Source organism: Anolis sagrei, chromosome 5 (assembly GCF_037176765.1).
Source record: "Anolis sagrei isolate rAnoSag1 chromosome 5, rAnoSag1.mat, whole genome shotgun sequence".
Taxonomy (NCBI): Eukaryota; Metazoa; Chordata; class Lepidosauria; order Squamata; family Dactyloidae; genus Anolis; species Anolis sagrei.
In genome coordinates, this window is record NC_090025.1 from 19,680,195 (window position 1) to 19,694,386 (window position 14,192).

At 40.3% G+C, this 14,192-nt stretch overlaps 1 protein-coding gene across 5 annotated transcripts in view; it reads left to right on the plus strand.

Moving 5' to 3' along the window:
* Nucleotides 1-14,192, plus strand: part of AFF1 (ALF transcription elongation factor 1) — a 182,109-nt gene that overhangs the window by 158,914 nt on the left and 9,003 nt on the right. For 4 of the 5 annotated variants that reach the window (XM_060779266.2, XM_060779271.2, XM_060779268.2 and 1 more), the window contains 6 exons: nt 1,336-1,433; nt 3,660-3,918; nt 5,756-5,847; nt 7,025-7,088; nt 10,771-10,907; nt 12,175-12,246. In XM_060779266.2, the coding sequence (XP_060635249.2) occupies nt 1,336-1,433; nt 3,660-3,918; nt 5,756-5,847; nt 7,025-7,088; nt 10,771-10,907; nt 12,175-12,246 (722 nt within the window). The remainder of the gene's footprint in view (nt 1-1,335; nt 1,434-3,659; nt 3,919-5,755; nt 5,848-7,024; nt 7,089-10,770; nt 10,908-12,174; nt 12,247-14,192) is intronic. The other variant, XM_060779267.2, reaches the window with a different exon arrangement.

Consider the following 14,192-nt stretch of genomic DNA (forward strand, 5'->3'; position numbering starts at 1 on the left):
GCCATTTCAATCGTTTTTTCTTTCTCTCCCTCCCCTCATATCTGATTCCTGTTGAAGTGAGTTTGGGGAATCCATGTGGGTTTAAATCTTCACTATGCTGTTATGTTTTGGCAAAAGTATTAATGGCTTGGCCAGAAGGAACTTGATGCATTGTAGCTTCTTTCCTTCTCCTGCCCTCACTCCCTCCCTCTGCTGTCTTCGTATAATTCATACTCACCACTGACTTTATATCCAAGCATACATTTAGAGTCAGGCTTATTTGAACTGTGACAGACTAGAAAATGTTGTTATGTGTGGTTTTAGTGGAGGTAGTGATTTTCTCTTTCCTGTGAATCCCAAAATAAATTATTTACAGACATTTCATAGAATCATAGACTTGGAAGGTAATCTAGTCCAACCCTCTTACCAGCGCAAGAATCCCCTTTTATATCCCTGAGAGGTGTTCATTGTTGTGAAATCATGTAGTACAGTGATTAGTAAAGCTTTCTATAAGGTGGTAGCCTCAGATGTGTTGGAGTATGGCGTCCCATCACAGAATAGTAATAATGAACTTTATTTCTATACCGCCCTATCTCCCTTCTTGTAGTGTTGTAAGTTGGATATCTAGTCCAACTCATTGCATATTTAGGAATCCCTAGGTGAAGCATTCATGACAGTTGGATATCTCACGTCGATTTTAAAATTTTCAGTTTTGGAGAGACCATCATCTTCCAAAGTATTTATTTATTTACCACATTTGTATACCACCTTTCTCAGCCAGAGGCGACTTTTCAATAACTTTGTCATGAAGAAGTTCTTCCTGATTTAAGTTTTAGTCCATATGTCTTTTCTTCTTTTTGTTTTTGTTCTTTATTTCTCCAAATAATTTTTATTCAATGTCTATTAGGAAAGTGGGGGATGGGAGGACAAGGGAAGGATAAGAAATTTTTTTTCTTGTACAGCCAGTCCCCCACAGTCATCAGGTTTCAGGATGCAGGACATCTATGAAAATCCAAAAAAACACAGATACCCTCTTCTATTCTACAGATTGCATTTTCCAGCTGCTGCTACAATTTTTTCCTTCAATGTTGTTTTTCTTCTTCAGAAAGAAGAGAAGGACAACAACACTGAAGGAGATCTTAGTTGAAACTTGGCAGTTTTGCCTGCAAAGGCAGGAGGAATTGATAGTCCTCCTTTTCCTCTCCTCAGCCAATTCCTCCTTTTTCTTTTCATAATGGCAATACTGGGCAACATTTCACAAGTCTTGTCCTGTGTAGTGCTTCTGCTGTGTATTGATTGGGTTGTATGGGAACATCATTCCTCAGTACCAAGCTCTCTGTTTTGTCTTTTTATCAGCAGGAAGATCATCAGCGAAATGATCAGAAAAAAGCCAGGCTGGATAAAGAAACCAAATCATTCTCATCATCAGGTCACAAAGATTCCAGTAAAATCAAGTGAGTGCAAAACTGTTGGGAATGTGAGGCTTTTAAAAATCAGCTTGGTGCAACATGGTCTGTTTTTGTGCTTTGGCTTTCGATCCCTCATATCCAAAAGGGATAGATCCCTGAACTTAAAGTTCAAACAGGAAACTATGAATAATAGCAAGCACTATTGAAATTAGTGGCTTCTTCCAAAGGAGCCCCCAGTGGTGCAGTGGGTTAAACCCTTGTGCCGGCAGGACTGATGTCTTGAAGGTTGGGTTGCTGACCTGAAGGTTGCCCGCTCGAATCCAACCTGGGGAGAGCATGGATGAACTCCCTCCAGCTCCATGCAGGGACATGAGAGAAGCCTCCCACAAGGATGGTAAAAACATCCGGCCATCCCCTTGGCAATGTCCTTGCAGACGGCCAATTCTCTCACACCAGAAGTGACTTGCAGTTACTCAAGTTGCTCCTGACACGGAAAAATAACCCTTCCAAAACTATATATGGACCTATATATTTCTGGGAATTTCCTCTGTCCTGCTTTAAGATTGTATAGTATCTTTTGGTGGAAACATATCATGGAATCATCCTAGAAAGATCATACTTTGATATGGGGTACTGTACTGGAGGATCCAGTACAGTCTGTAGAACATAAGCATTGTGTTAGCATCTTGGTTTTGGCATCTCTGAGTGCTTCTACTGTTGAAGCAGTCTGACTTCTCAGAATGCTTAAAAGCTGCTGGGAGTCATAATGCTGTTGCTTCCAGAATTCCCAAACACTACTGTTTAATACATGTATTGCAAAAGAGTTGCCCAATATTTGCCTTGCTAGTAACATTGTATTTGTTCAGACTACTCTTTCCCCCAGTTTCTTCCAGAAGTACTCTGTAGCTTCCAAGACCTGTAAGGGGTGCTTGTTGTTTTGGGGTTTTTTTTTTTTTTTTTTTTTTTTTTGGGCAACAAATCCATAAACCTGACCCGGAGAGGTAATCCTACATTTTTGGAGTGGGCATTTATATTCTTTCCTACAGCCAGATAATCTTGTGTGAATGTGTTGTTGAAAGCTCTCATGGCCAGAATCACTGGGTTGCTGTGAGTTTTCCCATAGATGTGGGCAAAATGTCAGGAAATAATGCCTCTAGAACATGGCCATACAACCCAGAAAACTCACAGCAACCCCAAGTGTTATTTGGGCATTGGATGTGGACCCCAGGGTTCAAATGTCTTGTCAGCCCTTGAAAACTACTGGCCTTGTGCAAGTTGTACTCTCTCAGTTTCAAAGGAAGGCAATGGCAACCTCCCCTGCATAACTCTTGCAAGAGAACTCTAGGATAGGGTTGAGTTAGAGGCACATGCCAACAACTCCAGCCAGAAGAGGAAAATATGCCAAACAGCTGCTTCATTGGCAGCTCCTGCCCATTCCACAAAGAGAGCATGTGTGTGCCTGCACTTAGGTAGGTCAAACAGCACCAATGAAATGTTAAGTTTAGCAACGTTCCCTTGCTCCTGTTCCTTCCAAAAGAGATACGAATCAATCAAACGAAAGTTTAGCAATCCTCTGTATATTATCCCAGAGCTCAAGCCAGTCTCAGTCTATGTGAGCTTATAATTCCCCTCTATGTCAGCTTATAATTCCCTTCCAAAACTGCAGCTTTCTGACTGCAGTTTTTGTTTAGTGATGAACACAAATTAGACAAACTTGATAGGTTTGGAGCCTCAACACATTTCTTATCCATTCCTCTTTTCCCTAGCAAATGTTGATTAGCTGCTCTTTGAATATTTTACTTGTTTGTATGCACGAACATGTATGTTTCTGGTACATTGAAAAGGCTTTGCAGAGCAAACACTTTGAAAACTCAGCAAATTGTCTAAATTTATAGGTGCACTTAAAGTAGCTCTTTGGATCCTAGCCACAATAGAGAACAAATGGTTATGGCTTCCAGCAGCCTGAAACTAATCACACCCTTAATAAGCCTATAGATTTTGAAATCATTTAGCTTCAGTTTTCCCTTAAAAGCAAACTTAAATGTGCAATACTCTGTGTGTGTGTGTTTGCCTATTTTTGCTTCTGCATCTTATCAGTATGTTAATGAATTGGCAAAAAGTCCCCAAGTCTCCGCTCCAAGCCCCCATTACTCAAGATGAAGCCTGAACAAAAACAGGCTTTAATTTAAATGCGTGTTGTGCATTTCAATTTGGACACACACTTTACACAACTCTGGGTGGCTCAAAAGTGGTTTGATTCCTCCTCTCTAGGATTTCGAAGCCATCCGCAGAGACACAAAGAAAAGAGATGCCACTGCCTCCACCTCCGCCCTTGTCTCCCATTCAGCCTGCCCAAAAGCCAGCCAAGACGACTCACAAGAGGCCAAAGGGAGAGAGCAGTGCCTGCAGCCAGCCTTCCAATCCCATTCTCAGCACTGCCAAGAGCAAGGAAAGCCGCAAAGATTTGTCATCCTCCTCCAAGCACAGGAGACTGGAGGGGAAGCCTTCCGAAAGCTCAAAAAGCAACAAAGTAAGTTATAGAAACACATTTCCTCACTATGCGTCCTGGTGACCAAGCAACTTTTGAGCTGCAGAGCTTGCAAATACCTATTTTTGAATTGTAAGGCTGTCTCCCAATTCCTACTTTGCACAGCTGGTCTAGGAACTGCCTTTGCTGTATGTGCATTTCCATCCAAATTAGTAGCTCTTAGGGTGCACCTGCACTGTAGAATTAATACAGTTTGACAACACTTCAACTGTCATGGCTCAGTGTTCTGGAATCCTGGGAACTGTAGTTTGGTGAGGCACCAGCACTCTTGGACAGAGAAGGGTAAAGCCCTTGTAAAACTATGACTCCCGTGATGCCATAGTATTGAGCTATAAGTTAGTGGTACATTCATTCTTCAGTGTAGTTACACTGTGGGTTGTGCTTTTGAAGTGAAAGACATATAAAAAACCAGGTCTATCTGTGACCTATTTCCTCTTGGTGAATGGCTAGTGGCAATTTTGGCAATATGATTCAGCACCTTGGATAGATTTTTAAGATGTCAGACCAAAAACACAGAGTAAGTGCAGCATGCTGCTGAACTGGCAACCATTACTCAACATTTCTGGTGTGATAGTAAGGGAAAAATGATAGTAGAGAGCTGTTAAAAATGTCTTCATTATGTGGCCCAAGTTCAATATTACTCATTTAGTACATAATCCACTTCCAGAATTAATTGCCACAAGATATGGTGATAGTTTAGATGGCGTTTGTATAAGATTCATAAAGACTGCTGTCAGTAGCTATTGACCATAATAGACCACTAAATCAGAGCTTCCATTTTCCAGAGTAGTAATACTTTGAGGACCAGGTGATGTTACCTAGACCTGACCTTCAAGCCTTGGGAGCATCTCTTTGCTTTTGCAAGTCATTATTTAGTAGGATGAAACAATGTTTAACTTTTCTATTAGTAGCTCCAGCTTTTAGCTGCAAAATTACGATTATAAGATTAGCCCAATAATAATAATAATAATAATAATAATCTTTATTTATAACCCACCACCACCTCCCCAATGGGGATTCACAGCGGCTTACATGAGGCCAAGCCCAAACAACAAATTACAACAAAATAAAACCGAAAACACAAACAATAAACAACAACATAATTACATAAAACATGTGAAAACATAGCAATATAAAATTACAATATAAAATTACAAAATGAAGTAATATGCTTAATCCAACACACATATCACTTAGATCCTTTGAAATGAATGAACTTTGTTGGTTACCCAAGGTAATTAGGTAGGACTGATATTTTATACAGTCCTATATTTTTGTTGAAAGGCACACGTCAGTAAGTAGAGCACATGTTAGTACAGATGTATATATTAAAAACTATTTTTAACCCAGCTCTTTGGAACAAATGGGAGGAAGAAATGAACTTTGCACCTAAATGTGGCCAGGATTTGTTGTCACAAGTTAGTTATCAATCAATTGCTTGAAGGATTGTCGGAGAGCTTATTGTTCTTTTCAGAGTCCGCTCAGATAATTTAAAAGTTCTGCTGTTACCATCATCTAACTTAAAAGAAGGCAGCATGATGTTGAATGAGGAGCAGACAATGTTGGAAGCAAAATACGAGTTGTTTTATGTAAAATTATTCACTCTGGACATGTTTATCAAGAAAAATATAAGGCTTAATATGTTTTTGAGTCTAGAAAAGTACTCATATGCTGCATAATTGCCAACTAAGTTTCCTTTACTTTTTAAAGGGGAAATGGGAGGAGGGATGTATAAAATGCATGTTTATTTTGGAAATGCATGTTTTTTCTCATATTTTTGAGCATAACGATCTGACATCATGCCTTTCTGATTTCCCAGGGATCTGCAGAGGATGTTCCAAACCCTTTCCCAGTGCCTTCTTTGCCAAATGGTACCTCCAAGCCAACAAAACCTCAATGCAAGCCATACAAGTAAGAGAAACTTTTTGACTTGAATGTGTCCTCTTTTTGAGTTCTTACTTACCCTTTTTACTTTCCTTGTAAACAACCCTTTAAAATTCTCTGATATCATCGAACACTCAGAAGACAGGGGAATTCCAGACAAGAAACAGTCAAGATTTCCCAACAAAGGATTCCCCTAGGCAGGAAGCAGCCAGGCTTTGAAACTGCAGGGCTATTCAGTGCTAATCAAGCTAGCCAATTGCAATATTCACATTTACCTCAGACAAGAGTCCTTTTTCTCACACTGAACATTTCACAGATATATAAACCTCACTTGCCTGGTTTTCAACAGACCTCGCAATCTCCAAAGATGCCTACCATAAATGTGGGTGAAACGTCAGGAGAGAATGCTTCTGGAACTTTGCCATACAGCCTGGAAAACTCACAGCAACCCTGTGTATACCACATTTGTTCTTTGTATCTTATTCTGGTTTTCTGGCTGTTACAAAACAGAATGTATTGGGATGTTTTGGAACATGGCTCAGAATGTTTTGTACATGTTTAATGTAACTTAAAATAACAAGTTTGGTGTGACGCTGTGTGTTTCTAAACAAAGTGCTTTCTTTAGCATGTGTCTATCTCACTTAGGCCATATGGCATGGCTACTTCCTCACTTTTCCTCTTCACAAGCTTATTTAGGAGAAGAAGACCTTTATACTGAATCCAGTTTGAAGGGCTGAGTTGATTTTTTCCTATCAGCTTTCTTTACTGTCCAGCTGTCAGAAAAGTATATCAAAATGGGAAATACAATGGCATGAACCATCATAACATTAGTATTCAATGATGTATCATTACACTTCAGGATCTTATCCAGTTTTTTCATAGCCAAGCAATAGCCATCTTCTGATTTCTTCACTATTCTCCCCATTTTTATTATTGTGATTGACATTTATTCCACTAGAGAGAGAAATTGCACATATTCTTCTCACTTGCACATAGTTTATTATATACAAAGAAACTTTTTCAAATCATACACCACATACACACTTATGAAATGAAAAGGTATGTTTTTAACTATGTGTGAACCCATGCCATTACTGCATATGAACTGAATATCAACCTTTCCAGTGTGCATGTTTTTGCGCACTCATCAGTCCTTTATTTATTAATTATTTTTAAAAGTCATGCCCATGGTTTTGTTTTCCAGACAAAATCCAGCAGAATTTCACTTAAATGAAGCCAAAAGGTTGAAGCACAAAGCTGATGCAATGGTAAGTTCTGTTTTCAAAAACAAAGTCGTTGTTTAAGAAGGAAATTGGCTTGGGATTTGCTGGCAAATATGATGAAGTAAGTGTATTAAGGGTACAGTCATAATATTAGTTAAAACGAATGTGAGTATTGTAGAATCATAAAATCAGAAGAGGCCGCAAGGGCCATCCAGTGCAAGCCCGTTCTGCTATGCATGAAAACACAATCAGGTAGATTATTAGTTCCTTCTATCTAGACCAGGCGTGGACAAACTTTCTGACTTGGGGGCCACATACCAGCACTCCTTGCTAGGAGGATTGGCTACTTAATGGAAGGAAGGAAGGGAAGGAGGAAGGAAAGAAAAGAAGAAGAAAGGACAGAAAGGGAAGAAGGGATGGGTGGATGGATGGAAGGAAGGAAGGGAAGGAGGAAGGAAAAAGAGAAAGAAGGAAGGACGAAAGGGTGGAAAGGAATGGAGGGAGAGAGAAAAAGGGAGAGAGGGAAGGAATGAAAGACATAAGGGAAGGAAAGAAGGATGAAAGGGTGGAAGGGAAGGATGAGTGGAAGGAAGGGAAGGAGGAAGGAGTGAGGAAAGGAGGGAAAAAAGAGGGAAAAAAGGAAAGACAAGAGAAGGAAGGATGGATGGAAGGGAGGGAGGGAGGGAGGAAGGAAGGAAGGAAGGAAGGAAGGAAGGAAGGAAGGAAGGAAGAGGAAGGAAAGAGAAGGAAGGAAAGAAGGAAGGAAAAAGAGAGAGGGAGGGATTGATTGAAGGGTGAAAGAGAAGGAGGGAGGGAGAAAGAGGGAGGTAAGGAAGGGAGGGAGGGAGGGAGAAAGGAAAGAGAGAAGGAAGGAAAGGATGGTGTGAGGGAGGAGGGCCCGAGAAAAGAGTCCAAGGGGTGGCACTCGGCCCCAAGGCCTGGGTTTGCCACACCCGATCTAGATGCAATACCTTTATAGATGCAGCCTAGAATCGTATTGGCTTTATTAGTTGATGGATCACACTGTTGACTTATATTCAGCTTGTTGTCTACTGAGACTCCTAGATTCTTTTCACACATACAGTAGTCAAACCAGGTGTCACCATGAAGCAACCCAGAAAAGCAAGCAGTATGGAGAGAATGCATGTGAGATGAAATCATATTGTTGCTGCAGGGTTTTATGTGACAATATTAATAACAGGCACAATCCTGGATGGCCGTGATCAAAATCATATTCTCTCTCTCAACCACATATCTTATATGTGGGGAAAAATAGTGGGGGTGGGGGCAGTGTAATACAATTCTTGGGGGTGTTTCAAGTGCAAAATAGAAACATAATGGTGTTCTGTAAACAATAACATCTTAATTTCAGCCTAACAACTTTGCACTGTCTGGTCTTTTTAATTTTTAACTTTTCATTGTATTTTGTTTCAATTTAATTGCATTGCTGGTACTTTGAGTACAGGCAAAAAGGTGCGATATATATTTAAAAAATTTTTAAAAGTAGCAAAATACAAATAGTAATACAAAGATTGAAAACAGCAGAGCAAACTTTACTATTGCATAACATCACTGCCTAGAGCCTTGTGCTGGCAGGACTGCTGACCTGAAGGTTGGCAGTTCGAATACGAGGAGCAGGGTGAGCTCCCATCTGTCAGCTCCAGTTTCTTATGTGGGGATATGAGAAAAGCCTTTCCACAGGATGGTAAAGCATCCAGGTGTTCTCTGGGCAACATCCTTGCAGATGGCCAGTTGTCTCACACCAGAAACAACTTGTAGTTTCTCAAGTCACTCCTGACATGAAAAAAAACTGCATAGACTATTTTGAGAATTGTTTGGTGAAAGGATCCACATGCTTAAAATAAATGAATTGGAAAGCTATGAGATTGTACAGTGGAATTTGTCATTTCAAATAGCAGGTAAATAAAAATCAAACCAATTATTATTTCCCAAAAAAATACTGCAAAGAGAAAGTTAACACACTTTGCAGTAGACTGTCCTAGAACTTTTCCCTTTGGTGTTCCAGTTTTTAATTTGCAGAGGTTCTTTAAAAACTTCAAAGAAATATTCAGAAGTGTTTCTTCTCCTTGCCGCCTGAATTGATATAGTCCTTTCTGCCCCCTTCATGATTTTACACACACACACCCCCCCATATTTTGGACCAACTGTAAATTAAGTGGTAGTTTCCCCCTGTTTTCTGTTTTGTATTTGTGCTGCAGAATATTGGGATCTGGCTTTTGGACACAGAAAGCACTGGATAATATTTACTCCATTGTGTACTACAACAGTTATTTCCTCTTGGAATGGAACCAATCAGCTGTTCTTTTGTAAAGGACGGCACAGTACAATGCCACTCACAAGTGCGGGGCTGATTGAAGTCCATTTTTTGCCAAGGGAAATGCTCTCTGCATGTGCTAATCCCTGTGTATTTTGGATGCAGTGGAAGGCTATAACAGCATTAGATTCAGGCATTGCTTATTCACTTGTCCCTTTTAAGAGCTTCTGGGCCCTTACTTTCCTTTTAAAATGCAAATAAGATTTCTAATGAATAATAATGATAATAATAATAATAAATATACTTTATTTATATTCCAATCTATCTCCCTGAGGGGACTCAGGTCTGATTACAGAGCATATATACAGCAAACATTCAATGTTGTTATACAATTAACAAAGACAGACAATACATAAACAGATGTACAGTGTTCTCTCGCTACTTCATGGCTCGCTTTTTGTGGACTCACTTTTTCGCGATTTGGAGTATGGAAGGGGGCTTCACCCTCCCCCTCAGGAGAGAGGCAGCCAATCAAGGCAGCTGTGATTTACATACTGTTTCAAGGAGCATTTTCATTCATTTAAAAAAAGAGAATGGAGATACAAAGCAGTATGTAAATCATGGCCTTATAGCCCGTTTCCTTATAGCTAGCAAAAAAAAAGTGCACGGTGACTTTAAGTGTCTCTTCATTTCTGGCTCACCCTCGGAATGCCATCTATATATATAGAGAGAGAGAGAGAGAGAGAGAAAGAGAGAGATTGTGTCCCTATTTTGTGGATTTTCACTTTTCGCGATAAGTGAGGGAACACTGTATAGGCTTTCCCAACTGTTTCCATCTCTGGCATCTGGAGACTTTACTCAATTCCGGCCACAGGGAGGTGCTGTCGCTGCATCTTCCATGCCGAGGAGCTTTGTTGTCCATAGACATCCTCCCAAGCAAATCGTTGGCATGTCCTAATGAGCTCCTTTTATTACTTTCCCACTTAAAAAGGTACCTATTTATCTACTCACATTACTGTTTTTGACCTGCTAGATGAGCAGAAGCTGGGCTGATGTCCAGAAGCTAACTCCGACCTGAGCTTGAACTGTCAGCCTTTTGATTGGCAATATTTTCTGCATCTGGTGGTTTAACCTGCTGTACTAAAGCCCAGCCCAAATTTCAGATTTTAGAATACCTGTATTTGCATATATGTCCCTTGGAGATGGGACCCAAGTCTAAGTATGAAATTCATGTATGTTTCATATACACCTTAAACACAGTCTGAAGTTATTTTGTACAATATTTTAAATATATTTGTTTACATTGAGCCATCCAAAAGCAAAGATATCACTGTCTCAGCTCCCCTGTGGACAATTTCAGATTTTTGAGGATTTCGAAAATCCAACTAAGTGATAAACTGTACAGAAAATCTTCTGGGTGCCTCTTAACTGACCAACACTTCTCCTTTGCAGACAGAGAAAGTTGGGAAGGCCTTCAAGTACTTGGATGCTGCCTTGTCCTTCATTGAATGTGGCATTTCATTGGAGTCTGATCCTGTCTTACCAAAGCCAGCCTACAGCATTTTTGCAGATACCATAGAACTCATCAAGTAAGTGGGCAGCCCTTTCTGTGAAACTTCCTGGGGACTAGGGAAGCCTTACTGTTACTTCATTTGTAACCTGTTCTCCAGTCTTCCAGCACATGGGGTTTGTTACTTAAGCTTAGAGCACAGAAAAGGTCCAAGTTCAGTACCTGTCATTGCTAATTATCTTGATCATATTATAGATTCTTGGAAAGATTCTTGCACTCAACCCATGATAGCTTTTGCCACCCGGAGCCAGCAGTACTGAGATGATAAGCAGGGTAGAGCCAATCCCAGTTATATTTGCTTTGAGGCTGAATTCAGCTCTCTTGGTGCCAGTAATTTGGATCTACACAGTGTTCAGCTCCAAGGAGCACCTCGCCAATTCATGTTATGAGGAGCCAAATACTTTTGTTCACTCCAGAGAATCTGGCTATTCTTTTTTCCAATTAATTTGTATTGAAGGTTCCGTAAAGCAGGAAAAATCTGTTATATGTTTTGGCTGTTCATATAAAGAGCTGGCTTTGGTTGATGATTTTATCAGGTTGTGGCTGTTTTCCATGACTCACATTTTATATTTCAGACCTTGTACCTTGAGAGGCTTAGCATCAAGTGGTGTGGTACAAATTTTGAAAATACGTATATACAAATTATTTGAAATTGCTATAGTTTGCTTAGAGAAAAAGAAAAGATGTTGTTGGTCTTAGGGTGTATCTACACTGTAGAATTAATACAGTTTGATACCACTCTGAACTGAAATGGCTCAATGTTATGGAATCCTAAGAGTTGTGGTTTTACAAAGTTTTAGACTACTTTGTTAAAGTTCTAGGCTGTACTTATGGGTCCTAAATGGTGCCTAAGGGTCATAGGTCACATTTTTATCCATTTTTCTTCTAGAGGAAAAAAAGTCTTCCCCCAAAAGCCACAGAGATGTTTCCTTTTTTTCCTACTCTTGGAGGAGTCACAGCTAAGAACTTTCTGTCTATCCATCAAAAACTCCACCTTCCCAGTGGTCATATTGTTATACTTTATTTTATAATTAGAAAGGAATACTGTTACAGCCAAAGGTACCTATAACAGCTAGATGTGAATTATCTAAATGAGGAGAAATTTTAAAAAGTACAAGATGTGAAATTTAGATGCCAAAAACATATTTTGGAGATCCAAGCCAAATAGTTATTTCCTCTACATCAACGTGGCCGTAGAAGAAAGGGGTTGTTTTGGTTACTGGTTATGTAAATAAGAACTTAATGTTGTTATTATTAAAAACAGCACTAATTTTGTTTTTTCATAGGTTCATAATGACATTAAAATCCTTTGCGGACTCTTCAACAACCACGCCAGAAAAAATCTTCATTGTGTTTTGGTGAGTGGGACACTGTTCTGTTTTTAATTTTAATTTTTAATCAGTTCAGTTTGAGAATCATAGACTCACAGAGTTGGAAGAGACCTTCCAGTCCAACCCCTTGCCAAAAAGCAGGAAAATTAGTTTATTTATTTACTATACTTGTATACTGCCTTCAAAGCACTGACAGATGGCTATCCAGCCTCTGTTTAAAAGCCTCCAAAGAAGGAGCCTCCACCACACTCCGGGGCAGAGAGTTTCACTGCTGAACTGCTCTCACCATTAGGAAGTTCTTCCTCATGTTCGGGTGGAATCTCCTTTCCTGTAGTTTGAAGCCATTGTTCTGTTCCCTATTCTCTAGTGCAGCAGAAAACAAGCTTGCTCCCTCCTCCCTATGACTTCCCCTCACATATTTATACATGGTCCTCATTATGTCTCCTCTCAGCCTTCTTTTCTTCAGGCTAAACATACCCAGCATTTGAAGCCACTCCTCATAGGGCTTGTTATCCAGAGACTTGATCATTTTAGTTGCCCTCCTCTGGACACATTCCAGCTTGTCCACATCTCCCTTCAATTGCGGTGCCCAGAATCGAACACAGTATTCCAGGTGTGGTCTGACCAAGGCAGACCAAACATGTAAGAGAAAGGTTGCTAGCTGTAGGGAGCTTTCTTTCATTCACATGAACATACACTGGTATATATGGATTTAAAATAAAATATGAATGGGAAAAGCCTTAGCCTAGCCTTGGAAAGGCTCTGGCCTACTTTCCTTTTGTATTCTGATGCCACCAAATTTGCTACCAAAATGAGCAAGACTGCAACTCTCATTATCTCCTTCCAACATGGCCATTGGCCAGCTGGTAGATACTAGAATGGGAAAGGTTCAATGATGCTGGCATGTCCTAATTTTCTTATCTTCTTATTGTATGTTTTTTCTGGAAAAAAAGGTGAAAACATATGTGAAACCCACTATGAAAAGCATAGTACATAATCATACTATACGATAAGCTGAGAAAGGCGGTATACTCTTTTTTTTCTTTGTGTGACAGTAATGCATACTTTTTCCACTGTGTTAGCTTAAATAAGCTTTAAGTTTCAAAAGAACTTGGTAAAATTACTTCTCTGGATTATCACTCCCAGAATATCTTATCCCAACCTTGGCACAAATACTCAATATACCCAAATGTGAACACTGGTGGAGTTTGGGGAATATAGACCTTGACACTTGGGAATTGTAGTTGCTGGGATTTATGGTTCACCTATATTCAAAGAGCATTCTGAACCCCACCAATGATGGAATTGGGCCAAATGTCCCACATAGAACCACCATGGCTTGAAGGGACTTGCTGGTGCAAGCCTCCCTCCAACCGTGCATGATCTCCCTCACCCACACATGCGCACCATCCCGTCATGTGCCAGGCACACCTGCTCTCTCCTCCCTACTTGGAGTCTCAGAAAACAGCCCTCCCCTTGGCTGAGAGGCCGGCAATCACAGTGGAGGAGGGCTTTTGATAGAAGGATTTGCAGTCTATTTCCAAAAAGGAAGAGAAGGATAGGTGAAGAGATCTTCTGCCATCTCTGCCAAAGGGGTTCCTAAGACCATCAGAGATACGTTTTCTGATGGTCTTTGGTGACCCCTCTGCAACCCCCTCGTTACCCTCCCCCAGGGGTCCCAATCCCCAGGTTGAGAAACACTGGTTTAAAGGAGTCTTCAGTTGCAGTCGCAGAAGAATACCTTTCTGCTTTCAAGAGTAGCATTGCCAAACTTCCATGGAGACTAGGAGACTAGGACGATGAACAATGGCTTCAAACTACAAGAAAGGAGATTCCATCTGAACATGAGGAAGAACTTCCTGACTGTGAGAGCCATTCAGCAGTGGAACTCTCTGCCCCGGAGTGTGGTGGAGGCTCCTTCTTTGGAAGCTTTTAAACAGAGGCTGGATAGCCATCTGTCAGGGGTTATTTGC